General features: G+C 48.6%; 7 protein-coding genes and 1 non-coding gene across 8 annotated transcripts; 2 read left to right on the top strand and 6 right to left on the bottom strand.

Annotated features, from left to right (window-relative positions):
* Window positions 1–274: 274 nt before the first annotated feature.
* Window positions 275–3,111, bottom strand: B0J16DRAFT_301408 (Sec1-like protein). Its single transcript, XM_046124588.1, has 5 exons — window positions 2,807–3,111; window positions 2,534–2,750; window positions 2,098–2,483; window positions 1,207–2,050; window positions 275–1,158 (listed from the first exon to the last, which is right to left on the bottom strand). The coding sequence occupies exons 1-5, from the start codon at window positions 2,844–2,846 to the stop codon at window positions 528–530; spliced, it is 2,118 nt and encodes a 705-aa protein (XP_045987612.1). The 5' UTR covers window positions 2,847–3,111; the 3' UTR covers window positions 275–527.
* A 557-nt stretch (window positions 3,112–3,668) lies between these two features.
* B0J16DRAFT_84065 (uncharacterized protein) lies at window positions 3,669–4,401 on the bottom strand. The gene has a single exon (XM_046134556.1). It carries the CDS (start codon window positions 4,299–4,301, stop codon window positions 3,798–3,800), a length of 504 nt encoding a protein of 167 aa, XP_045987611.1. The 5' UTR covers window positions 4,302–4,401; the 3' UTR covers window positions 3,669–3,797.
* A 270-nt stretch (window positions 4,402–4,671) lies between these two features.
* B0J16DRAFT_84061 (uncharacterized protein) lies at window positions 4,672–9,704 on the top strand. The gene is made up of 3 exons (XM_046134555.1): window positions 4,672–4,800; window positions 4,994–6,723; window positions 6,775–9,704. The coding sequence occupies exons 2-3, from the start codon at window positions 5,086–5,088 to the stop codon at window positions 9,523–9,525; spliced, it is 4,389 nt and encodes a 1,462-aa protein (XP_045987610.1). The 5' UTR covers window positions 4,672–4,800; window positions 4,994–5,085; the 3' UTR covers window positions 9,526–9,704.
* Window positions 9,705–9,711: 7 nt separating this feature from the next.
* B0J16DRAFT_335827 (Translin) lies at window positions 9,712–10,986 on the bottom strand. Its single transcript, XM_046127125.1, has 4 exons — window positions 10,583–10,986; window positions 10,420–10,516; window positions 10,219–10,364; window positions 9,712–10,166 (listed from the first exon to the last, which is right to left on the bottom strand). Exons 1-4 carry the CDS (start codon window positions 10,755–10,757, stop codon window positions 9,835–9,837), a joined length of 750 nt encoding a protein of 249 aa, XP_045987609.1. The 5' UTR covers window positions 10,758–10,986; the 3' UTR covers window positions 9,712–9,834.
* Window positions 10,987–13,629: 2,643 nt separating this feature from the next.
* On the top strand, window positions 13,630–16,040 carry B0J16DRAFT_361547 (peptidase S8/S53 domain-containing protein; the record flags this gene model as incomplete). Its single annotated transcript, XM_046129754.1, has 5 exons — window positions 13,630–14,391; window positions 14,438–14,673; window positions 14,723–15,292; window positions 15,345–15,470; window positions 15,525–16,040. 5 exons carry the CDS (start codon window positions 13,630–13,632, stop codon window positions 15,682–15,684), a joined length of 1,854 nt encoding a protein of 617 aa, XP_045987608.1. The 3' UTR covers window positions 15,685–16,040.
* Window positions 16,041–16,156: 116 nt separating this feature from the next.
* On the bottom strand, window positions 16,157–17,289 carry B0J16DRAFT_395606 (uncharacterized protein; the record flags this gene model as incomplete). Its single annotated transcript, XM_046132205.1, has 3 exons — window positions 16,674–17,289; window positions 16,282–16,623; window positions 16,157–16,231 (listed from the first exon to the last, which is right to left on the bottom strand). Exons 1-3 carry the CDS (start codon window positions 17,247–17,249, stop codon window positions 16,157–16,159), a joined length of 993 nt encoding a protein of 330 aa, XP_045987607.1. The 5' UTR covers window positions 17,250–17,289.
* Window positions 17,290–17,790: 501 nt separating this feature from the next.
* B0J16DRAFT_t72 lies at window positions 17,791–17,885 on the bottom strand. The gene has a single exon. It is a non-coding gene; the product is annotated as a tRNA-Ile (tRNA).
* Window positions 17,886–21,372: 3,487 nt separating this feature from the next.
* Window positions 21,373–23,431, bottom strand: B0J16DRAFT_369783 (uncharacterized protein). Its single transcript, XM_046130297.1, has 2 exons — window positions 23,179–23,431; window positions 21,373–23,129 (listed from the first exon to the last, which is right to left on the bottom strand). Exons 1-2 carry the CDS (start codon window positions 23,293–23,295, stop codon window positions 21,675–21,677), a joined length of 1,572 nt encoding a protein of 523 aa, XP_045987606.1. The 5' UTR covers window positions 23,296–23,431; the 3' UTR covers window positions 21,373–21,674.
* Window positions 23,432–24,170: the final 739 nt, after the last annotated feature.

The raw sequence follows: 24,170 nt of genomic DNA, 5'->3' as shown, positions 1-24,170 counted from the left end.
TCTTGGATTAGACCGGTACGTACCTTACAGTAGCTCAGGCACACCCCAGAGTTCTGGCATGGAGCTGGAGCTGTCCTGACTGCCCCCAGACCAGTGACGCGATTCGGTGCAAGTACCTTCTGTGTTAACCAACTCAGGTAGGATCTGTGATTGAGAGACAGGTTGTAGGTATCATAATGTTTAATTGTTAAATCATGTTGTATTAGTAGTGTACTACGCTATAGTCAATGACTGATATTCGCAGGATTTGACATAGCGATCCAGAACTCGGTGAGTCTAGGGTAAACCCATGTCATTTTTCACTTCCATGACAACCATATACTTAGCCGTTGGTGATACCATGGAATTTAAAAAGTTGTGGTTTTTATCTTGAAGAGGTAGGCAAGAGCTGCTACTAGATCTCACCGTCGACTGGAAAAAGTGTGTGAATATTTCAAATTCTTGACATAATAGTCAAATCTCGTGCGCAAGTACTGGGCCAGAACCTCCGGGTCTCATTAGTCTATTCTCCGTGTTTAAGACAGGCATTATGATGCCACCTCCTTTCCTAATGTATCCAGCTCCTCCTTAATGAACTCTGCAGCATTAACCATCTCAGTACTGCCGTAGACAACTCTTTTCTTGGCTCTATCTCCTCCAGTGCGGCTCACCCACTCCTGCAGGTTGCCATATTCATCCATACTTCCACCGCCAACTGTGAACACGACGGCTTCACTGAAGCCTTGCCGTCTTTGTCCGAAGCTAGCAGTTTGACCAGGTACCTGAGACCCAGGCATGCCGCCCGGGTTGCTGGCACCTGCACCCGATCGCACAGCGCTGGGAGGAGGCATAGTACCTCGCGCATTGGCTGATCGAGGATCATAGTAGAGGTAGTGCTCTGTTTTTGCGATGGCAGAAGAAGAGGCAGAAGCGGGATCCATGATGGATTCGACAATCTTAGTAACAGTGAAGTCACGATCAGCAGGAAGGAAGTTCTTCACACCACTGATCAGACTCTCAAAGTTTGATGACAAACCGGTGGGAACTCCGGATTCCTTGAGGCGGTCGGTGAGGCGAGATGACATCGAAGAGAAGCGTCCGAAGAGATCCGATGATTGAGCTGGCTGTGCAGTGTTGTTGATGGTAGTCAGTTGTGTCATCTTGGTAGTTGCGCGAACCCTATCCTGGTCAGCAAAGTCGCCTCAAATGATTGCATGATAAACTTACTGTCGAACATAGGGCAGACATGATACATCTGCGCCAGCTTCTGAGAGAGCCTTCTCGAAGCCTTCGAATTCTTGTCGGTTGACTTCCTGTTCGGTACTCAAGAACCATATGATGAACAGGCGCAGCTTATCGACAGGTTCATTGCCCTTGTCGTTGTCATTGAGAATCTCCATGATCTGAGCCTTAGTTTGCTTCGCGGCATTCTCCTCTAGCTGGAAGTAGTTATCGAGCTGACGGTCTTTGATGCCTGTTAACAGAGCCGCCAAGATGTTCATATGCATATCCAAGATGCCCTTGCGCTCTCTCATTTCGGGGAGCAGCGTTATTGCCGCCTTTAGATGTTGAGCGCTTGCGCTGGTGTCGGCTTGGAGGTCCTCCAGACTGGTGACACCGGTCTTCTTTGTGATCGCAGCTGTGTCCTCTTTGTACTTGGTCAACTCGGCATCGATATCCTCCGCTACTTGAGGGAATGGACTGGCAGCATTCTTGGTCCAGAAGAAGTCGTTTGAAGTCAAATCGTAGCCCTTCTTGGTGGGTCCCTTTGCTGGATTTCCTTCTTCCGCAGGGGTTTCAATGGTGATGCGATTCAACTTCATATTGAGAACATCGTGAACCAAACTTTGGTATGTCCAAGAGTGGGAGAGCATAGGTATCAAGTCAATGTTTCGGTCGAGAAGAATGAGGACAGGCCGGGAAGAGTGGGTGCTTGATGATGCATTTGGCCGGGGTCCTGAAAAGAGGTTGTCCTTGGAGTTGAGGATGTGGTCTCGAAGCTTGCGATCAAGTCGAGCAGCGACCATCTCGGCAGCGGCACCCTTTGGACATCGAATGATAGGAATAACACCTGTGAAGTATGAGCATATGAGTTTCCAAGTCAAATCGGCGACATACCCATGGTAGCGATCACACTGAAGAGACCGCTAACGATCTTGTCCACCACTCGATCGAGCTCCTCATCGCTCGTGGCCGCACTGTTCAGAGCCCAATATGTATGCTCCTTTTGCATCCCCAAGCTGAACAAGTCTGGCTCGGCCACAATAAAGTTCAAATACTGATCAAACAGCTGGGCGATATGCTCAGATGTGCCGGCCGTTGCTGTTTGTGTAGCAAACTCCTCGAGGAGCGGACGGGGGAGGGAAGAGAGGAAGTTGATGTAAGCGGGAGTGTAGAGTTCTTTCTGTAAGTCGGAAGTAATAGCCTGTAGGTTTTGCGCATTCGGTTCGAGGAGGTAGATGACAGGAACATCGGGAATGGGATGTCTTGCGCCGCCAATATGCCTGCACAATTGTATCAGCATTTGGCTTTTTCTTCGTGCTTGTCAACTTACAAATGCATTGTTACACCCATTGCGCGCAAGTCACTGACACGCATGACACTGCTGATGACATCTCGACCAAGGTCGTCAAAGACCAAGACTTTCCAGATAGGGTTGCCATCGGCGTCGAGGATGGGCGCAACAGGTGCAAGCAGGCCATTAGCATGCGCCTCGTCCGCTTCGGAGGATTCGACGGTCTCGTTCAGGTTGAGGATTTTCTTAAGCGAGGCTACCAAAGCATTAACAGAAGAACAAACAGCGCTTTGAATACCCAGTATAACGAACCTATTTGGCGATCGCGCAGAGAGTTACCCTTGGTCGCCATATTGGCGAATGACGTCGGAGCGCCTGAGAGCTCAAGACGATGATAGTGGGATGTGCCGTTCAGGAGTTGATTGTATGAGGGACACGGTTTGGCTGTAGTTCGGTTATATAGGTGCGTCGCAAGCCGAAATAACTGATTATGGGCTACTAAGAGAGCCTCAGGTAGAAATTGGACAACTAATTTTCCTTGTGAGAATTAGTATCGCTTGATGCCAACTTGAGGCCACGATCCAATACCACCCACCGCTGGACTGTTGGGAAGCTCCCTACGGCGCGCAAGCTGGGAGAGCACGGACCGATCAAGCGCCGATACGATTGGATATGGAAAGTGCCACGGTGCTGGGCCCGCCGAGTTCCAAGGGGCCAGCCGCTGATGAGGGCAGCTCGAATTGTGGACCTTCCTTCCTCATGCCTGATACTACGGACTTATGATTGCATTTGGTGCCTGAAAAATGGGGCCAGACTCATACACGTCCAGCTCCATTCTCAGTTGCGAACTGCCAGGGACTTCTTTTCATTCTCTTTGATCCGACGACACTTCATCAACCTCCATCATATATCGCGACAGCACGTTGTGTCGGCGCTCAACTGCGGCGCACTTAAATACCAGGGGCCCTTAATATCCCGATTTCGATTCTTTTGTATTCATCTTTCCCATCTGCGCCCACGTCGCCGCCTCGTACTGGCGAACTGACAGGTCGCCCTTGCACTGTCTTCTGCCTTCCGAACAGGTCACGCATACGTCCGATAATGTTGTAAACACCACGCGACTCGCGCAATATACAGATGGGATAGGATATTTCTGCTTCTATTGGTAGGAAAACGGACAGAGCTCCCGTGTCGAAGGAATTATTTCTGAATCAAAGGGTATGCCCAAACTTGATCCCGTTCCCTTTCCCTATCTGCACCAATCAACCGTTTTACCTCTGTCGCGTCATTCTGCATGGCTCGGTCATCCCGCCCCATCAGAATCAAGCAGCAGTATTGTATCTGTGATTTCTCTATAACAATGGAAACAACCACTCGGACTCTCTGCAGCATTTAAATTGCGAGGCGATGAGTTGGTGACCGTCGTGGAGACTTGCTTGGAGATAAAAAGCTCCTCCGTGTCGCCTTCTAGGAGCAGAAAGCTGCAGTGGCTGGGTAACCAAGACGCCCATGTGGCGAACTCTAGGTATATACAACCTGGCCAACCTAGAAGCGACGCGAACGCGCACCTAAAAAGCCGCGACGCAAGTGTTTTTGATGATAAAAAAGAGCATTCAGGCAAGGTCAGAAAGGGGCGTTCTAACTGATGATCATCGTCGCGACGTTGCAGCTTGGTTAGGTACAGGGGCTGCTGGGTGATAACGATAACTACCTCCAGCTCCCTCAGCACCAAAGCGAGCGACATCTCAGGGACTACGCACGCTAAAATACGGGTGCACACGCATCTCAAAAACAGTGGCTCCACCATCAAAGATCTCTCCAAAATGTCGCAACGGACAAGGCGATTGCATTTTTACAGACAAAGTTCCTGTATATGGCCAGAGTTTAATTTTGGCTCTGGGAGTTAATCACTTCCAATTGTCCTGGGATTCTTTGTCACGCGTGGCAGTCTTTGTCCGACCTTTGATCAACCAGCAAGACACCTTTTTTGACCATTGCCAGTTGCTGGATGCTCTTTATCAGCAATCTTCACATTTATAATCTATCATTTCTTTCTTCTCGCGCTCTACTTATCAAAATAACAAATCCCTTTACAGTCCTTACTGATGATTTATTTCGTTTCCTTTAGATACAGATACAGATTCACTTCACCTTGTCTTGTTCTCCTAAGACCCGGATCCCTGCCAGATCTTCCGTTTGTCGACTAGCGTGTCATTGTGGTGGGCCGCCTGCAGCTGCGATAGCCGACAGCTTTCCCCTAACAGAAAGACACCTGCATAAGGTTACTTTCCAGCTTAATTCTCCATGTTAGTACCTTTTTTCTTTACAAGCTTGATACACCAATAATTGCTGCAATCACGGGCTACATCAACGCCTCGCTGCAGCTTGTCACCTCACACCTCTTCTTTCCTTTCATCGTTGTTTCATCAACTTCATCCTTCTGCATTGCTTGGAGGAATACATTTTAAAATAGTAAAGATCGCTAACACAATGTTTTAGCTCGTAAAGCTGTTGAAACTAATTGATCGTGCTGGTCGTATTGCTGCTGTGCTGTAGTAGCTATCGTTACTCAAACATAGCATCAACACAAGATGCAGTCTTGGTCAAACAATGGCCAAAACGGCGCTGATGAGGCACCGCATCAATGGCATAACAACTATGGGTTCTCTGCACAAAATGGCCAATTTGATCCCAATCAAGGCTGGTCGCAGCCTGTGAATGATCAAGCTGCCTATTCCCAAATTAACCCACAGGATACTTCCGCCTCAAACTTTTTCGACAATGACCAAGGTCACTCCTTCCTTTCTGGAACTTTACATGGCTCTCAACAAGATCAGGCAGGCTACCACCCCGGCCATGACTCTCTGTCAATGAACCAGCAGTTTTCACAACAGACACCAGATGTAATGGATACAGATTTCAGTAGCATACATCCTGATATCTATGGTCAGCACGGGAAGATGAACCTCGATAATGCTATGGCTGGTATGGGCCAGCTTTCGGGTCATCCTCATTCCTCTAATTTCCCGTACTCTATGGCAGCACCTAGCGAGTCATCCTTTGAATCTCCCATCCAGCAATTTTCTCAGCCTCATGTGATGCCTCAGCCAACAAGTCGGCAACAGAGTCATACGCCAGTACAACAATTCGAGGCCATGCCCCCAGCCTTCGCCCAGGGCCACCAGGGCCATAGCTTTGGTCGACCGCCCCAACAGTCTCCTGTTCAGAACCAGCAGCAATACAATCAGCCTGCTTTTTCGCCGCCAGTTAATGGCCAGACTGCCCAGCCTCGACCAAATGACCAACTTAACTTTCAGCAGCCACGTCAAGCTCGTCAACAGCCTCCGCAACAGCACCAACAGCAGCATGCTTCTCAGCAACAACCGCAGCCTATCCAACCTCATTCTCAGCCACATTTCGCCCCCAAACAGCCTATAGCATACCCTCAAACTTCACAGCCTTTGTCTGCTCAAAACTTTCAGCAACAGATGCATCAGCAACAGCCACACTTCATCGCTAATGCCTCGTCACCACCCGTTGCCAACAACCCATATCTGGCTCCTCAGCCTGTTAACGGTCAAGAAACGGGTATCGCCCCACAGGTTACGAATGAGCCTGCTATTAAGAAAAGGAAGCGTGCTGTAAAGAGTGCTCCTGATACTCCGACGCCCGAGCCTGCTGCGACATATATCGACTCACCTGTAGGTTCTCCTGCTGTGAAGAAGGTGGACGACATCGATAGTCTGCAGGCTCCTACTCCTACTCCTGAGGAAGCTCAGTTGATCGCCCAGTTCAACAAGCGCACCAAGGCTGCTCAAGCCAAACACCCCGCAATCAAGGGTCTTCCCCATCTGATCTACGAAGGGACAGCCAAGCTTCCAGCCCCTAAGAGTTATGATAAGCTTGCTCCTCTAGTAGCCCAGCCAAATCGTAATGGAAGACATATGGTCCCTGAATTTGGTTATAGCCTCCCATGTGAGGTCCAGGGTCGATTCACAAGTCAGTATCGTCCTTCACCTGACAAGGGAGGACTGGATGAGAGGCGTTTGGAGGCCAAGGGACTATTGGATGACTTCGATCGTTCCATGAAGAGCCTTGGAAAACGTCGGCCAAAGTACACAGAGTACCCACATGCTTTCAAAGAGCAACTCAAATCCGATGAAGCTTCCAAGAACAAGGCAGAGAAAAAGGCAAAAAAAGAGTTGGAGGGGGAACGTGGCAGTAAGCCAGTAAGAGATTTCCTTCAAAGCCAAGTGACCTGTGTATCTAACGTTGCCCAGATTCGTTCTGCTACTCGCCCAACAGACCCTGCTGAAGCAGCAGCCTGGGAAGCCATTGGGATAGTCCACATCGAGCAATCTAGTGCAAAAACAACCAACATAATTGCAAGCCGTGTCCAACAGGCAGGCGAATATTTCATTAAGCTTCGAGGTGAAATGAACCGTTCCAAGCAAGAACTCGACCAAGCTGTTAAGGACAAGGTATCTGAGGACGCGCTTGCCAGAGCGCGACACGATTACGAACAAAAAAAGCAGATACTTTTACGTGCTTTGGACGCCACTATCGAGCATGCCGATGATGCTGTCTTGGATAACCTTGGAGGCCACCAAAAGCTAGTTTTAAGCTTGGTGAATGCCCTGATCATGTGTATCAAAGCAGGTGATTTTACAGGAAAGCTTCCCAAGATTGTTCTTGAAATGTTTACCCACTTTCCTATGACGAAGAAGATTGCCGAGACAACAAACTTCGAGACAGTTCGAAAGCGATTTGCCGACAAGGGCGACGCCGAGGTCAAAGAGCTCGTGTCAGAAATTACTGCCAAGGTCAAGAAACTCAAGGCCAGCGAGCCTGAGGCAAGCACTGGGTATACTGGTACTTCTGCCTCAAGCAGAGCCAAGGCCAAACCTGTCATGGAAACATCAGTCAAGCGTGCTCGTGACGATGAAGCCGACACACGCACGGTGAAGAAGATTGCCGTAGAATCTGGCGGCGGTTCACTTATGAGGAAACTTGCCACACCCAAGATTCAACTCCAATCAGCATCCAAAACCAGTGCCGCAAAAGCCGCCGCTTCTTCTATTCTGCCAGGGAAACCAAGACCCGTGGCCAAGTCAGTCCCGAAACCCGAAGTTAAGCCAGATGTCAAGACTACAAGTGACGAGAAGGCCAAGACCGAGTCGAAGACCCCACGAACAGAAACAAAACCATCTACCTCTCGCAATGGCACAACTACTGCCCCGACCCCAAGCGCAGCCTCAAGTGCTTTGTCTGGCATTGCATCACTCCTTGATTCGATCAACGCTCCCAAGGCCGAGTTACCTGTCCAGCCTAAGGAAACCAATGACCCTGAACCCTCTAATGAAACGCCCAAAGAGAAGGCTAAGCGTCTCCGTAAGGAAGCTCGCCGTAAGCTTCGAGTCACCTGGAAGCCGGAAAGCGAACTCGTCCAGATCAAAGTCTTCCACAAGGAGGATGCTGAGGATGAAGGCAGAGAGCAGAACATGATTCGAGACGCTGCCGATGACCGATCCGAAGGAATGGTTCTGAAGCAGCGCGCAGACGTGGATGAGGAGGAAGATGATGACGATGTTCCCTACCAACCTTGGATGGGACCAGTTGAGACAGATCTTTCAAGACTACCGACCGAAGTCCGAAACAAGAACTTTGTGAACAGAGGTGGAAATGTTACTTTCACTACAGAAGAAAAGGAACGAATCGCCGAAAGGGAGAAGAAGGAGCTTATGGCTATATACGCCGACCCAGCTGACATTCCACCAACGCCCAAGTCGCCGCCGCCCGAGGCGGCAGGAGCCACCCAGCAAAAGACGCAGTACTTACCAGATGGCGCCAAGTTTCAGGAAATCCAAGCCAGGTGGCGTGACGAGCAGCAGATGGGAACTGACCGTGCACTCTACTCGGCGTTGCAGCGCATCGATGCCAAAAATAACCCAGCAAACCGTCTCGATTCGATCCTGGGTAACCTTCGAGGTGCTCCTGCGGCGCCACAATCTTCACCCCATCAGCGCACTTCTCACGCTGTCAATATGGCTAACGACACTCTGCCCATTGTCGCGGGTCCTGCTATAATAGAGCAGATAATCACCATTCTCAAGTCCGACAAGGCCAAGAATTGGCGAGACCCTAACCAGACCGCAAGCGATGTTTGGCGATCTTTCCATTACTCTGACCTACCCACTCGTCTTTGTGGAGGCGCCATCGAAGGAGTGGCCAAGTCTCTGGCCGGCCTGCCATTTCCCGCTAATTCACCTCCTGAATGGATTTTGCATGATCATGAGAAGGTTCGTGAATGGCAAATCGGCTACAACAAGGAATTGGCAGCTCGACAAAAGAAGGAGGATGAAGACCGTGCACGGGCAGAAGCAGAGGCAAACGCCTTGTTATCGGCGGTGTCCGGTGCCTCGTCTGGTCAAGCTCCTGCAAACCCTCAGGACTGGAGTGCCTATTACGCTCAGCAACAGGCATACGCCCCTTACATGGCTTTGCTGCAGCAGATGAATGGTGGACAACAGTCGGCTCAGCCTCAGACAGGCGCTGCACCCTCACAGCAGCAGCAGCCACAAATCCCCGAGAACCAACTCCAATCGATTTTGGCAGCCATTAATCAGCCATCGCAGGCTCCGGCGCAACAAGCTTCAGCCTCGAATGCGGCTCCTTATTTCAACCCTAACGACCCATCGTACCAGCAATATATGATGCTGAGCCAGATGGCACAAGGTCAACAGGCTCCACCACCGCCCCCGCCTACCGCAGAGCGAGAGTGGGAGCGCGAGAGAGATCACGGTCGAGATCGTGACCAAGATAGAGGCTGGGATCGTGATCGCACGCATGACCGTGACCAGGATCACCACGGAAGCAGAGGCGACCGTGATGGCAAAGACGGACGGAAAAAGAGAGGTACTCTACCAGTTCATAAGCCCGCCAACAAGGCGCTTATCGGCACTAAGCCTTGTACCTTCTGGCAGCAGGGCAAGTGTGCTAGAGGCGACAAGTGTACATTCCGACATGACTAAGAACGACCTTTGGGGAAGATTAGTCTATTTAACTGAACTTGACTTGGAGTTTAGTGGTGGGACGGATCATGGTGTATATATAATGTAAACAAAATTCGCATCGTCAGGATCAATCTGAGAGTCAAGCAAGACATCCAGATCATTTCTTAAACCAGGAGAATGCCTTTAGCGGCATGCATGATTAATTAAAGACTTTATAACCACAACAAATCTCATAATTGTTCTCGAGTGACCTAGATACAAGCTATAGTGTCGTTGATGATTGGTACTGCCATCCTTTTTCTAAGCTTTCCTTTCGTAACGTTAACTTTACTCTGCAGCAGCCATCTCTGTGTCACCCTCGCCTGCCTTCTTGATGAGCCCACGAAGGCTCAAATCGTAGACAACATCCTCAACCCTCTTGACGTCATATTTGACGGCATCGGCTCGCTTGCGGAGGATGTCGTTCTTGAGGTTGAGAAGCTGGAACCCGGCAAAAAGATCCTTGATGAACCCGCTAATAACGAGAGGAAGCTCAAAATCTCCGTGGGTAACAGCGTTGGGAGCCAGACGGGCCAGCTCATTGGTGAGGTCCGTCAGAGACAGCAGGTACTCCTCGATGGTGAAGTGGAAGGCGTCACGGTCCTTGAGGTTTGTAGGGACTGAGAGTGGTCAACTTGGGTGTTCAGATGGCCATGGATAAGGATAACGTACCCTGGAAAACCTCGCCGACTTGCTCGAGGGTGAGGAGACGGCCGAGAGAAGCAGGCTGCGACTCAGAGCCTAGGCCGCCGAGCCAAGCAGCGTAGACAGCGGTGCCGATAGCATTCTGTGCAGCTCTCGCCCACTTTTGGTTGTATCTATCACGTAGTCAGATTTTTGATGCTGGTTTTGAATGAAGCGGTGATCACGCACTTGTAGTATGGGTGCTGGCTGGCAACCTCGCTCAGCTCCTTCACGATGGCGACCTCTTCCTTAATGGCATCCTCGACTTGGGAGACCAACGCAGGGTCTGCATTTTCATGGATTAGCCTTGCGCATCAAAACCTGGGGAAGGAGGAAAAAAAAAAAAACTGACAGCGGGCGCGAGGCGTAGAGTGGACGCGAGAAAGAAGACCTTGAGCGGTGGCGATGGCGCGCTCGAGACGCTGGATAATCTGGGTGAGGTTGTCGCGGACACTGGTCTCTTCATCGAGCTTCTCTTGGAGGTGGGAGAAGATGGAAGGGTCGAGGAGGGGAGTTTCGGAGGACATGATTGCGGTTGTTGGTGAGTGGATGAATGAGGCTCTGCGGATGAGGCTCTCGAGATGGAGATTTAGTGGTTGAAGTTACGCTAGGGTCGTCTTTACGATTATGACGGGTATGATCTTTGCCTAGCACGAGGTCGAGAGACGAATATTGGGAGATGTTCACGGGAGATTTACGATTGACAATTACGGCAGGTGCGAGGCTGCATTTGTTTGCTGGCAGCATCTACATCACACATTTGGCACAATACACGACACGAATTCATAGTTGGAGGGAATTCTTCCTCACCACCCAGGCAAGCCCGAGTAAGCAATGAAAAACGAGGAGCTCAAAAGTGCTTCGCGTCACCTGGAGGCAGTGTAATACCAGGGACACTGTGGGCGGAAGCATGCGCAAGCGCAGAGGAGACCGCCCTCTGACCAAAAATAGGAATAATCAATGTTGATGTCCTTAGACATCTTTCAGAGATTAAACTGAAAAGAACAGATACTACACTTGATCTAAGCCAAAAGGCAAAGAGAGCTAAGGAGAAAAGAGAAAAGGAAAGCGTAGCTTAGCAGAGGAAGACGAAATTTTATAGTCCATTCTGAAGGCGGTGTGGAGCTACTGATTGTGCCCGCGGCAGAATCCTGGCCAATGGAAACTCGGCAAATGGAGAGGCTGCGAGTGCTGCCTGCTGTGGGAATTGGTGGGGCAGCGGGCAAGAGCTGCGGAGCCTGAAGCTTGGAGCCGCGTGCAGGGAAGCTTCACCTGCAGGCCTGAGGTTGTTATTGCATGCAGCCAGCAACCGAAGCTCAGAGCTCAGCCAGCATTTCGTGAGAGCAAGAGATGCAGACAAACCGTCGATTACAGGCAAGCAAGCAAACAACATGATTGTCTCAGGATAAGGTCTTTGGCCTGGAAATCTTCAAGAATGACTAGCACGGATGTTCCTTATAGCAGAATACGAGTATGTGATACAGTTACACAACAAGCCACAACTCCAACCAAATATGATCTACTTTTTCCAAACGAAAAGCGTCTTCATCAACAGTGAAATTCCGGAGTCTTTGATCCGCGTTAAGAGAGATACACGATGTCTACCTATTGCTGCTTTCGTGCATCTCAAACTTGCTCATGTAGCGCTGCCTTTGGGTCCGTGGAAGTCGAAACTGTCTTCTCATATACTCAACTATCCTCTCAATCTATCACATACGACCATACCTACCAGAGAACTCGGGATCCCGTCCGCTCTCCCATAGATAAGCTGGTAAGGGGCGGATTAGTAGTTGGGTCGGTGACGACCAGCGAATCCCTGCTGTTGTATGTTTTTTACCTTTTGCCCTTTCGTTTTGACCTGTGTCGGCTCTTAGGTCACACGCAACGGGGTTAAAGCCAAGTAGGTAGTGTCGAGTGGCACAGATCAGGTTACTGACTTCGTATCTTTTGCAGAAGTCCTAGTATCCTGATGTCTTGAGGGTTGCAGCTTGCTTGCCCCAAGCTTTTGAGCTACGCTTCCATCGAACATCGAGAAACATGCCAGCCAGTAGGAAATGGATATTTCTTGCAGATCTGCAGTCAGCTTGCAGTTTGCAAAGATCTAAATGTGCTCCGAGTTCCTGAGCACAAAATTTATCATCAGTGTTGGTCGGTCAGGTGGAATGTCGTCCGACATAACAAGCCATGAAATGCATTGTATCGTATCAAGAAAGTACTCCAACCGAGCCAGCTGTTGCTTTCGTCTCCTATGGTCACCATTAACAAAACCTTGATATTGGAAGTTCGCTTGTCAAGCTTCTTGGCGGAGGAAACTGCAGACTCCCGATGCGGCCCGCAAGGGATATCGGCTTTGAAACACTGTTGGCTCTAAACATGATCAACAGCCGCACATTCCAATATTTGGAGGGCCTCATTGGTCTTCACCTTCAGCTTATGCTTAAGCTTTGGCGCAAGCATGCATCCAAACCCTGCAAGGTGCAGGTGCACAACGTCCTCAGCCTGTCGCCAAGAGACTGTTGAGTATTTAGGAACCAACAGAAGAATCATTGACCAGCTGGTGAGCCTTTGAAGCCTGGGGAAAGCCAGTTGAAGTAAGTTGCATATCAAGCCTTGCAAGTAATCAGACGAGCAGACCGACCAACCAGTGGACGCAAGGAGAAACGCAACTATCATTGCATTTTGCTTCTGCGAGCGCCTCCTGTAAGGAATGAAAGGTATGTCCTTGGACTAGGCTTCTATCACATATCCAAAACTGGAGCAACAGCGCTACAGTATTCCGAAACTCAGCTCATTAATTTTGCGGCAAGAGATGTAACTTCAGTCTTTGTCCGATTACATGCTTGTTCCCTGCCGCGCCAATAAATATCTTGCGTGGGCTTGTTTAGTCTAACAGCTTCTGCCGCCCTTCTAGAAAGACTGACTCACCGGGGCCATGGGTGAAGACTTCTTGGTTGACGCCACATGGCCGCTGCTTCCCTATCTGGTAAATGATGTGTGACATTAAAGGACTCCAGGGAAGACCTAGACAGCCCTTCCGCCCAGCAGGGCAGGAGCGACGTCCAAAAGCCGTCCTATCGGGACTGTTAGTGTGGTGGTGTTGGTTGTTGAGGTAGGTACGTGCCATGAACAATATGAAGGTGGCTTAATATTGTTCTCCAGCGCCCACCTACCACAAAGGGAAGAAGGAAAAAAGCCACAACACCAACGCGACTGCAGTTAGGACAGGGGTGTAGAATTGGAGTTCTCGTTGGTATCAGACAGGATAGTGTATCTGAAATCCGATATAAAGAGAGTCAAGGCCCAGCGATTCTTCAACACATCGACAAGCTCTCAAGCTCATCTTGACGAGCAAACCTGAAATTCCCATTACTGTTTCTTTTACACCCCAACTTCTACGCCATGCTGGCGATCAACCTCCTCAACACAGGAGGGTTCCTCCTCAGCGCGGTCTCTGTTCTGGCTGTCCCAGTTGTGGTCGAGTCACTGCATGAGACACCCGCCGGCTGGGAGGAGTCAGACTCTCCTTCTCCTGACCAGTTCATTGACCTCTCTATTGGCCTCGAGCCCGAGGATCACAAATCACTCGAGCGTGCCCTTTACGAAACCTCGGACCCCGACCATCCCAAGTATGGCAAGCACCTTTCTCGTGAAGCTGCCAAAGCTCTTCTCAGCCCTTCTCACGAGGCCCGGGATTCTGTCAAGCGCTGGCTGTCCGATGCTGGAGTTCCTGACCATCATGTTCGTGACGAGGGCGAGTGGCTTCACATTCGAACGACTGTCGGCAACGCGGAAGGCATGCTCAGCACTCGCTTCTCCGTTTTTGCTCGCGACGACGAAAGTATTGTCAGAACTAGGGAATACTCTGTTCCCCTCGAAATCCGACGCCATATTACATCCATTCAACCCACCACCTTCTTTTCAAGCTTTCATAAAACTCGGGGTGATGAAGGCAGTCCGTTTAATCTGGTGAAGCGGTCTTCAAAGGGTAAAGACAAGCCCAAACCAACCAACGACGGGAATCATGGGGGACCAGGACCCGTTGACCTGCAGAAGTGCAAGACAGAGGTGACACCTGCTTGCATTAAGGAACTTTACAAGATTCCGAAGAAGTACCCAAAAGCAGCGAAAGGCGCTTTGTACTCGATTGCCAATTTCAAGAATGTAGGTTCTTTGCTACACGAGGAGATTCACAGCTAACAGACCTCAGATGACTGCGCAAAAAGACGAGCTTCAAGAGTTCTTCCGACGATTCGCCCCAGACCTTGAAGGCGTCACATTCTCCGATGCCTCAGCTGCCGGTGGGCAAAACCCCCAAAATGCACCTGGCTTTCGAGAGGAGGAAGGGAACCAGTGTACTCAGTACGCAGTTTCTCTAGCTCATCAAGTCCCGGTACAGCACATCGCAGTGGGAGGTTCCAATCTTGACTTCATTCCCGACCTCGAGTAAGGCTCAACATCTTTGCATTGATGAGCACTGCTAACTGGATTGCAGCATGCAAAAGTTACCTCGCCGGTCTGTCGAGAACTGGCTTGGGCTTACAGAGTATCTCCTGAGCTTGCCTGCAAAAAAGCTCCCGCAAGTCGTCTCCATCTCTTGGGGATCATACGAGCAGCACATGCCCAAACAATACGCCCGCCAGATTTGCAACAAGTTTGGACAGATCGGTGCGCGTGGTGTCTCGGTTGTGATACCGGCCGGCAACCAGGGAGTTGGTATCTCTTGCCAGTCGAATGATGGCAAAAACACGACGAAATTCCTCCCAACATTTCCAAGTGCTTGTCCATATGTCACGACCGTTGGTGGCACAATGGGAAACAACCCTGAAAGAGTCTATGTCGACCCCAGCGAGGAGTGGATAAGTTGGGGCGGTGGTGGCTTTTCAGAACTCTTTGAACGACCCTCGTACCAGGACAAGGCTGTCAAGGACTACTTGAAGAAGTACGGAAACAAGTTCAAGAAATACTACAACCAGAAAGGAAGAGCCTATCCCGACGTTTCAGCTCTTGCATTCGGTCACCAAACCATGATGTATGGCGAACAGGTCGAAGGCGGAGGAACAAGGTGAGTGCACTTGGTTTGATACGGTTTGACCAGTGATCTGACGTTTCTACAGTATCGCAGCACCTACGTTCGGTGCCATTGTTGCCCTACTCAACAGCGAGAGGATGAAGAAGGCCAAACCCGCGATGGGATTCCTCAACCCGTGGCTCTACAAAACCGGCTACAAAGGGTTCACCGAGTAAGTTTTCGAAGAGAAAGTGATTAGATCCTTGGTATCTAACAATACTGCTAGTATCGTGGATGGAAAGACAAAAGGTTGTCCCGGTATGAGTATGGAAGGATTTCCTTCACCTGTGATTCCCAACGCTGGGTTTGAGGCTGTTAAGGGCTGGGATCCTGTTACTGGTCTCGGAACACCACGATACGATAAGTTGCAGAAACTCGCTGTTTAGGGACGGCTAGTTACGAACAAAGGTGGCGGTTGGTTCAAGGGATACAAGGCGGGGAGCGATTGCGACGATATGCTTTGAGTTCATCGAAGTGCGCTGAGGTGATTGTCACCCGTTAGCCATGTAAAGCTCTCATGTCGGAGTCTGACGTCTAGCTAGGTTGGGATTTCATTTCGTGGTATGGAATCATCCTCGCCGTATCATTTGGAAGAAGTTTAAGAGGAGGAGAGGTGCAATTGGGTCCCAAGCAAGTATATGATAGGGAACCAACCCCGATTCAAAATATTGGCAAGCCGTTGATCATCAATTCGTGAGAGCATTGTCTGGGCGATTATTATAATGAATAAATGCAAACTCTGTAACTATTATACTCATGAACATGTTAAACCCTCTCTATGTGAGGGATGACCGCGGCACCACCGAGCTGACCGAACATTCAGCCCCCTCATGGTCACGCCTAGACTATTTCTTGTCATCAACTGAGAACCTGAGACCAGTCCTGTTTCTTAAAGTAGCTCTCGACAGTATCAAGGTTCGGTGCTGACTGCAACTGTGTTCCGATATTAGTAGAGAGCCATCAAAAGACGAGTCGTAACTTACATCTCGAGGGTGAACCACAGTAGGATCATCTCGACCCTCATAGCCAAACTCGTCAAAGTACCCAAAACAATCGGCCATTTCGCCAATTAACTCGTCAGAAGTATCAGGTGGAAATGTTCCGTCAAACTTGCCAGTCGTAGCTTCTATACCGGTAGCTTTGGTAAACGCAGCTGCAATTTCATTGTGTGAAAGCCATCCTCTGTAGGCGATGAGGTTGCGGCCTACGCGCTCTTGGGTAATGAGAGCCTTCACGAAAGGGCCAGAGTCTTCCTCGGCGGCGATGAAGGGGAATTTGGTGTCAGGGTTTAAGGCTGTGATGAACTGTACGATACCGTCAGCGTTCTGGGACATGTTAGTCAGGTTGCTTAGGCTTGAAGAGGGGTCGGACGTACTTTGACAGGTTGATTCAAAGGTAGTTGGAGGAAGTTATTCAAGAACAGTCCAGCTTGGAAGATACTCGTCTTGGCCCAGAGATCAGGGTGCGCTTTTGGGATATACTCTGCCGCACGAGCTTTGCCATCGAAGTGATATACTCGAGTATACTTGCCCTTAGACCACTTCTCAGCATGCGACAACGACGAAAGTATAAACCTTTCCAGCGTGGGAACCTTGGAAGCAGCATCAATCACATTCTTCAGCTGCTGCTCCTCATGTTCCGCAGCCCACTCATTAAGAGACTGTCCAAGTTTCGCCCTGGGCCTATTAACTTCGTTGAACAAACCCCAGAAGTCGCTAATGGCGAATATAGCATGAGCGCCTTCAAAGGCAGAAGTGAGAGTTGAGGGATCGTCTAGGTCGGCTTGGACTACTTCTGCGCCTTTGGAGGAGAGGGCTTTGGCTTTGGAGCTGGCTGAGTTGCGGGTTAAGGCGCGGACTTTCCAGTTTGACTCGGAAAGGAAGGATTCGACGACGGAACCGCCTTGATTGCCTGTTGCGCCGAGGATGACTATGAGTTTGGACGAGGACATGTTGATCGTGTAAGTAAGGTAGTTAGTTGAGTATATTGAGTTCTTATAGCAGATGCATGAAATGATGAGTGAGTGAAGCTCTAATGTAAGTTGAACTGCTTGTCTTATATATCTATCTATCTCATCCCAAGTAATAACGTGTTATTGTCCCAAATGATGATAACTTCATTTGTAAATTGTTGGTCGCTTTATCAGCAGCACTTGCTAACTCCGCCGTTATCGTATGTATGGACAAACTCCGCGATCGGCGTTCTTACATGAAGCCGCATCCGTTTGTTAACGTTATCATCCGACCCAGGTTTCTTTGTCAGCCTTTTGGCGTTTTGAAGAGAAGAGAGAGAGTGTCTTTCCCAGAAAGAGTAGAATAGAAAAGGTTAAAATGAACAATCACGCCTGCTGTGCTTATACAAGCAATTGATCGCACGGTATGTACGTACAACTGAGTCAAAAAGTACCTAGGAGAGAAAAGAGATAAATAATTCTTTATAGGCCAAAAGGACAAAAAGAGAAAAAATAACAGCTGATAACGGCGCTGGAGCGATGCTCCCACCAGGGCTTGAACCTGAGACCTTCGCATCACTGAATATTCAGATTGAAGTATTAGTACGACGCTCTAACCAACTGAGCTATGGAAGCCGATCAACTGTTGTTGGAGACCGTTGAGGTATTTACAAATATGTACCCCACCATCTGCCAAAATAATCATTTCGATAATGCGATCCCTCCACATGATACAAATAAGGGACCAAACTCAGTTGCTTTACAGTTTGGAATACAAAGGAATTTTATCTCTGAGCGCTGCGATCCGGCCTAAATACTTTTAGAGGCAATCTGGAAAATCAGGAAAGAGGAGCGGCGAGTATACGATTGACGGAGAAGAGTCAATTGTCATTTCAGAGAACAAGAAGTAATCAAGATGCGATACTCCAGGAGCTTTACCAGTTCTCTGAATAAGTAAAGTGACGATGTAAGTAACGATGTAAGTGACAAAACCCATAAGCAATCGAGTTGATTCAATTGTAAAGCGTAAAAGCCGCCATCTACCATTAAACTACCCACCATCACTTCAGGACTCCCTTCTCCTCCAACTTCTTTACAACGTTTAACCCCTTAGTGTTTGTCTCAACGAGAATTAGACTGCCGGTGAAGGAAGCTTGGTACCCCCACCCCCCTCCTCCATGAAGCTCCATGAGAGTGTCATTAAAACGATTCATGTCCTTTACTCGGCTTTTCAGGATCGTATAGTGATACACCTTCTTTGTCGAATCGATTGAGACTTCCAGTGCCATGATTTATGCTTCTAACTGTCGATTGTTTTGTGAAGAAGAATGAGTGTGTATGTAGTTGCTGTTGGTGATGCCTCTTGTCTACAGAAAACTCTTCTGCTTATATGCTGGCCATTGTTTGCTCAAGCACAACTTAATCACCATGTAAAGCATACATCAGTCCACTGATTAAGGGTGTCTATACGAACTGTGATTATGCGCCTGTCTAGTCTGTTACCTTCGCTACCCAGAGAATCAGTTCAGCAACTGTTAGAAGTAAAAAGACCTTATATCCTGGCTCTGTCATGCTAGACAAGGCAACGTATCGGCATGGGCACAGGTACCTTTGCTAGGTCTCTTCCTCTTGCTGGATCTGTCTTTGAGTCTCAATGCCCAGCTAAGGTATTCTCGCAAACTACAGGTTCAAGCCAGCAAGCTAGACTTCAACCGCCTCTCTACAGATATTTGGTCACATATTTCTTGCCTCTCTTATAAAAATAGCTAACAGCTTTATTTAACGAGATAGCTTATCGGTAGTTATCAATCATAGCCGATCCTTGAAAGCGACTGAGCTCAAGAGTCTCATTTTAGAGAGGAAGGGTCATTCTCCAGCCTCGTCATGATAAACATAGACAATCTCAACCGGTATCGGTAGAAAGTAAAAAAAAAAAAAACATCTTGTCACACCCCTGCTGTCCAATTCCGAAGCTAGAGTTTCATCCTTTCTCATCAAATAGACAACAGTCTTATTTTCTCGGGTTTCAATTTGATACCCTGATGCTCCATAAAGATGCTTCAGAGTTAGCTCGAGGTCGTTCGTGCTGCTTATAGTATTTGTCATAATTATATGCTCCCAATACGGCTTGGTTCTGTCGAACACTGCTAACGAAGTCATGGTGTTCACAATTGTTGTTCAGTTTGTTAAAATGTGAATGAGATTATATGTATGTGGTTATGATTTCCAGCCAGGTTTGTTTGGTGGGCGCTTATATCGTGGTATTTATAGTTAAAAGGCTTCTCGAATCACTTGTCCGGAAGACAACTGACTATATGTAGGCCATCACACTAGGAACATGTGACGATGTGCAGACTGTGATCATCCATCCTCGCATGGTAGTCATTCACGAAGTAAAGGGGCAAAGCGTTGGATCGTTCTATACAAGGCAACGTCTCGGCCTAGGCACAGGTGTTTTTGGTAGATCTCAAGCTAGACTTCAACCGCCTCTCTGCAGATATTGGGTTAAATGTTTCTTGCCTATTTTATAACGTAGCTTTATTTAACGAATCAACTTATAGATACTCATGGACCTGTGACCGATCAGCTTTACGGCTACTGAGCCTAAGAGTCTCATCTTAGAGAGGCATAGCTGTAAGGTCCATCCTCAACCCGAGCGACAGGAACAATCTCAATCTCTACCGTTAGATGGCTAAATTTGCCTTTTAGCACACCTCTGCTGTCCAACTCCCGGGCCAGACTTTTGTCTTCTTTATTTAAATAGACAATAATATACTCTTCATTTGTCTTAGCAGTATACCCCCATTCACCATAAAGATGCTTTAGAACTAGGTCAACATCGTTTATGCTGCTTACAAAATGTATCGGAACCTTATGCTCCCAATGCGGCTGCGTTCGGTCGAAATTTGTTTCCTTCAGGATGTTCATGATTGTTGATCAGTTTAGTAGAATGAGAATGAGAATGAGAATGAGTATATATGTATGCGGCTACGCTTCCCAGTCAGGTCTTTTCAGGCGGGCGCTTGTCTTGTGGTATTTATAGTAAAATGCCCCCTTTAACCACGGACTCAAGAGAGAAGTTATTGTGCGTAAGCCATCAATTTAGGTATCTTTGAAGCTCTGCATGCAGGCCGTGATCACACATCCTCCCAGTGATTCAATTTAATCACTGCTCGGGCGATATTATATCTCTAATGACGGTAGCTATACAATAAGGAAGAGATACAGAGTAGAGTAGATGCTGTTATGTTCCCCACAACTACATCAACTTGCCTCCATCACAGTTCCTATCAGAGCCAAGACAGCCCATCCTTAAGCCTTTCCATTGCATCCCTGGAACTGCTTCTTCTTCGCACACTCATTGACTACAGAGTGTCAATACACGCAGCATCACTAGAGGGATCAACAGGAACATACCGCAGTTTGACGGACAGCTACCGCAGTCGCAGATAAAATCGCATAGCTCGAGACAAGTGCTCACGCAATACTTCCACCCTTCAAGATCTTTGCACTTCCGGGAGTAGAGTTTGCTTAGATGCCGATTATCTTTCCATGGAGTTTCTGAATGTTCGGGATCCAAGGCAGCGCGGAAGTTTGCGATTGAAGCGCTGATGTCGTGGGAAGTCGCTTTGGCGTTGTCGCTTGCCGCGGCGAGGGTAGAGGAGAGGCCCACGAAGGGGAGGAATGTGATAAGTTTCAGTGTTGGAAGAAGAGTAGTTTAGGAGCTAGATATGCTTGATGTGATGTGGATGCATCTGATGATGCTGGATGCCTTGCCTTTTATATCTGTCTATCGGAGGCTTAATGACATATAACTACGTTACCATTTAGGCATTAATGAACAAGTTGCACCGAGTCTTACGCTACTTCATTTGCCGTTTCTCCGACCTCTGAAATTGGGTGAGATTCTGTGGTTCAACAGACAATTGCAATCATGTGAAGTACTAAACGAGAAACCTGCACGTGGTAGACATCGCATAAGAGTTACATGATATGACAACCCCTGGCCATGTTCGACAGTAGCACCCTGGCTCTGTACGACACCGGTCATACTACCAACAATTAACGACAGGCCTTGTGCAAGCCGGAATCATACCGAATTGTGCCGAGATGCACCATGAGGCTCAATATGCAGCAAGGGTCATGTGTACATGTTGGTCAAGGGTTCTAAGTTGAAGCATACCTCTTGCAAAAACGACTGCACAGTGAACCGTAAGACAAATGGGCTAAAGTTGAACTGTTAAAAAGAAAAGCCTTAGAGTAAAGGGCTGTAGTAAATTGAATGATGCTCCCCAAAACATAACCCCCAAAATAATGTTAAAAAATAAAAAAAGCTGTGCAGAGTTATAAAAAAGAACTCGTGCTGTACCCAACACCCATACGCCTCTTCCAAACCTCATAATAATCTATTCTACCAGCATTTCATTACCGCTCAAGAATATGCGCAGAATCTTTACATAACGTTGAGAAAGGAATATACATCTCGTCTTTGTAATCCGTGATAACACCACCGAGCGCATCCTCAGGAGCTCCCTCCGAGGGAAACACCGTCTTGTACACCCACTTGCGCCCGTCGATGAGCTTCTCGCTGATGAGCTCGTCTTGCTTCGTGGCTTGGAAGGCCGCTTGTAGGAGGTGGGTGAGGTACGGGTGGAACCAGTACTTCTTGAAATCCGCGATCAGCGTGCGCTTGCTGCACGTGGCGTGGTAGAAGCCGAAGATGTTGCGGGTTGCCACGTTGGTGTAGAGCTCCAGGCTGCCGATCCAGTCGCGCGCGGACATGGTGGTTGCGTCGCTGGGGAGGGACTTGAAGATCTTGACGAAGGAGCGGTATACGTTGGAGGGCATCTGGATGGGGTAGGGCTTGAAGTTGGTGCCTTGGTCGAAGAGATTGTTGGACACGGTTGCCGTGTGGTCGGTTTTATTGTATCTGAGCTTGTTCATCCACTTGTGAGCGAAGCATCCGGTTTGCACAAAGTCCGACTCGTAGTCGATGGCGGCGTGGTACTCGGCTACATCCTTCGTCGTGGTGCTGTTCTCGCCAATGTCTTCAATATCCATAGCTTCATTCTCAATTTGCTCTGTGCGGGACAGTTCTTGGCGCGCGTACAGACGAGCGAGGTAGATCTGGTCGGATGTCTTGTACTTGAAGTTAGGGTCGAAAGACTCTTCTAGGCTGGTAATACCGGCATCGATAAACTTGCGCAAATCGCCGACTGGCCCGATTACACTCCCAGAGTTGAAGAACTTGGCATCGCGGTATTCAAGATTGCCGTTGCCGGTCTTGGGTCCGTATATATTGCGGGAAAGATGTGAACTGGGAATCTTGGTGCACTGGGCTTCATTGAGCGCAGGCCAGCACATTTTATCCGCGCCCCAGAACAGCGTCTGCCTAAGCCCACGCTTGTGCAATTCCTGGACAGAGAGACCGAAACGGTCCGCCAAGCGCTGGTCCGCGTCAGCAGCAACCTTGAAGTAGCGCTCGATGACAACCTCGGCAGGAAGCTGGGCCATGACATCGTAGCCGTCGCCGAAGAAAACAAGGTCGTCATCGTCTCCGCCGTGGGGAAGTTCGTCGAGGTATTTCTTGATCGAGTAGAGTTTCGCGGTGTGAGCGGCCGAAGCGTTGTACTTGCCCTCGCCCTTCCAACCAACCATGATGGGGGCGGGATAACGGTTTGCGAGGGCGGATGCGACGATGGCGCAGAACATGTCATTTGGGTTTGAGGCGGGGAGCAGGAAGTGAAGCTGCGATGTCTTGATCTCGGGTTTCTTCACTTTGGGCTTCTGCTTATGCTTCTTGGGCGTATGCGTTGATGATGCTGCCCCGGTCGATTCTGTTTCGGAGGGTGACAACCCATATGGTTGTGTAGAATTCCACTTTCCATAGTCAGTTAGGCACAAACCATCTTGATAGTTAAAAACTTACTGCATCAGAGTATAAATAAAAAGTCTCGAAGAGAATAAAAAAGACAAGCACGCCCAAAGCGAGAATGGCCGGTCGGCGATAAGGCGAAGCCTTTTCTGACATCAGCGTGATAGCCATCTTGAACCAAAAAAATATATATAAGACGATAAAACAAAAGAGGGACAGATCAAGAAAAGGCCTTAATCATGATGTTAATAACCGGACCCTTGGACAGGTTATATAAAATGATTGGAAAGGGGGGCCCTGTATTTATTCCTTTCAAGGGATGGGAATAGGAATCGATAGTGCTACGTAGTAAGGGGGACATGGCGTACAGTACCCCACCTTACGGCAAGCCATGCAATTTCAGATCTTACTAAGATTTTGACGGCTTTTCTTTTTCCAACGGTGGTTCTTTTTTGGACCCCGAAACTGCCAAGTTTCAACGGCTAGTTTTTTCAGGGGTTCTGTACGGGCTCAGTAAAGTTAGTGCACGTGATGGTTTACCACTTGTACCTGACGCCAACAAAGTTTATTTGGAACGAGTAAATTTAATTATGCGCTGTTGAAGATAATGATGAACACCTAAGTTTAATCTTGAAACTTTCAGCCCTGTTCTGCTGACGTATGTATAATACCATGTAACTAATCTATTCCCTGGTCCTGGTTGGGTTACACGGCGATCGCTTGAGATTTGACTGCTCCTTCCAGTTTCATCCACCAATTTTTCGGCCGAATTCCCTTCCTAGTCGGGCGCTCGGATACCATTTTGTCCGGGGAATAATCCACTGTAACGCCTTTTGAGGATAACTTGTTTCGAAATTGTCTCCGTTAGATGTGTCAGACACTTATGCCGGACGGTAGAGAAACCGTTGGTTGTTATTGTTTGATGGACGGGAGATCCTGTAGCCTTGTTGCGATGGGGGCTGGAACTCTAGGATGAAGGGTTTGGGTGATTGATCAGATGGTGATGAAGAGTATGGTGGAGGAGGAATAGGGTCATTGTTTGATGC

This window comes from Fusarium flagelliforme, assembly GCF_020744385.1.
Source record: "Fusarium flagelliforme strain FIESC 12 MPI-CAGE-AA-0113 chromosome Unknown B0J16scaffold_2, whole genome shotgun sequence".
In the NCBI taxonomy this organism is placed as follows: Eukaryota; Fungi; Ascomycota; class Sordariomycetes; order Hypocreales; family Nectriaceae; genus Fusarium; species Fusarium flagelliforme.
The sequence above is the reverse complement of the archived record's forward strand: the minus strand, read 5'-3'. Positions and strand labels throughout refer to the sequence as shown.

What these genes read in the sequence shown, in the direction of transcription:
- B0J16DRAFT_84065 (XM_046134556.1), bottom strand. Translation starts at nt 4,301, where the DNA reads ATGGTGGAGCCACTGTTTTTGAGATGCGTGTGCACCCGTATTTTAGCG.
- B0J16DRAFT_301408 (XM_046124588.1), bottom strand. Translation starts at nt 2,846, where the DNA reads ATGGCGACCAAGGGTAACTCTCTGCGCGATCGCCAAATAG. An exon ending in TCTGCGCGATCGCCAAATAG is followed by an intron (nt 2,751 to 2,806) that starts GTTCGTTATACT and finishes ATGCTTTGGTAG; the next exon opens with CCTCGCTTAAGAAAATCCTC. An exon ending in ATGGGTGTAACAATGCATTT is followed by an intron (nt 2,484 to 2,533) that starts GTAAGTTGACAA and finishes ACAATTGTGCAG; the next exon opens with GCATATTGGCGGCGCAAGAC.
- B0J16DRAFT_335827 (XM_046127125.1), bottom strand. Translation starts at nt 10,757, where the DNA reads ATGTCCTCCGAAACTCCCCTCCTCGACCCTTCCATCTTCTCCCACCTC. An exon ending in AGCCAGCACCCATACTACAA is followed by an intron (nt 10,365 to 10,419) that starts GTGCGTGATCAC and finishes ACTACGTGATAG; the next exon opens with ATACAACCAAAAGTGGGCGA. An exon ending in AGTCGGCGAGGTTTTCCAGG is followed by an intron (nt 10,167 to 10,218) that starts GTACGTTATCCT and finishes GACCACTCTCAG; the next exon opens with TCCCTACAAACCTCAAGGAC.
- B0J16DRAFT_369783 (XM_046130297.1), bottom strand. Translation starts at nt 23,295, where the DNA reads ATGGCTATCACGCTGATGTCAGAAAAGGCTTCGCCTTATCGCCGACCG. An exon ending in TTTATTTATACTCTGATGCA is followed by an intron (nt 23,130 to 23,178) that starts GTAAGTTTTTAA and finishes GACTATGGAAAG; the next exon opens with TGGAATTCTACACAACCATA.
- B0J16DRAFT_84061 (XM_046134555.1), top strand. Translation starts at nt 5,086, where the DNA reads ATGCAGTCTTGGTCAAACAATGGCCAAAACGGCGCTGATGAGGCACCG. An exon ending in GGGAACGTGGCAGTAAGCCA is followed by an intron (nt 6,724 to 6,774) that starts GTAAGAGATTTC and finishes AACGTTGCCCAG; the next exon opens with ATTCGTTCTGCTACTCGCCC.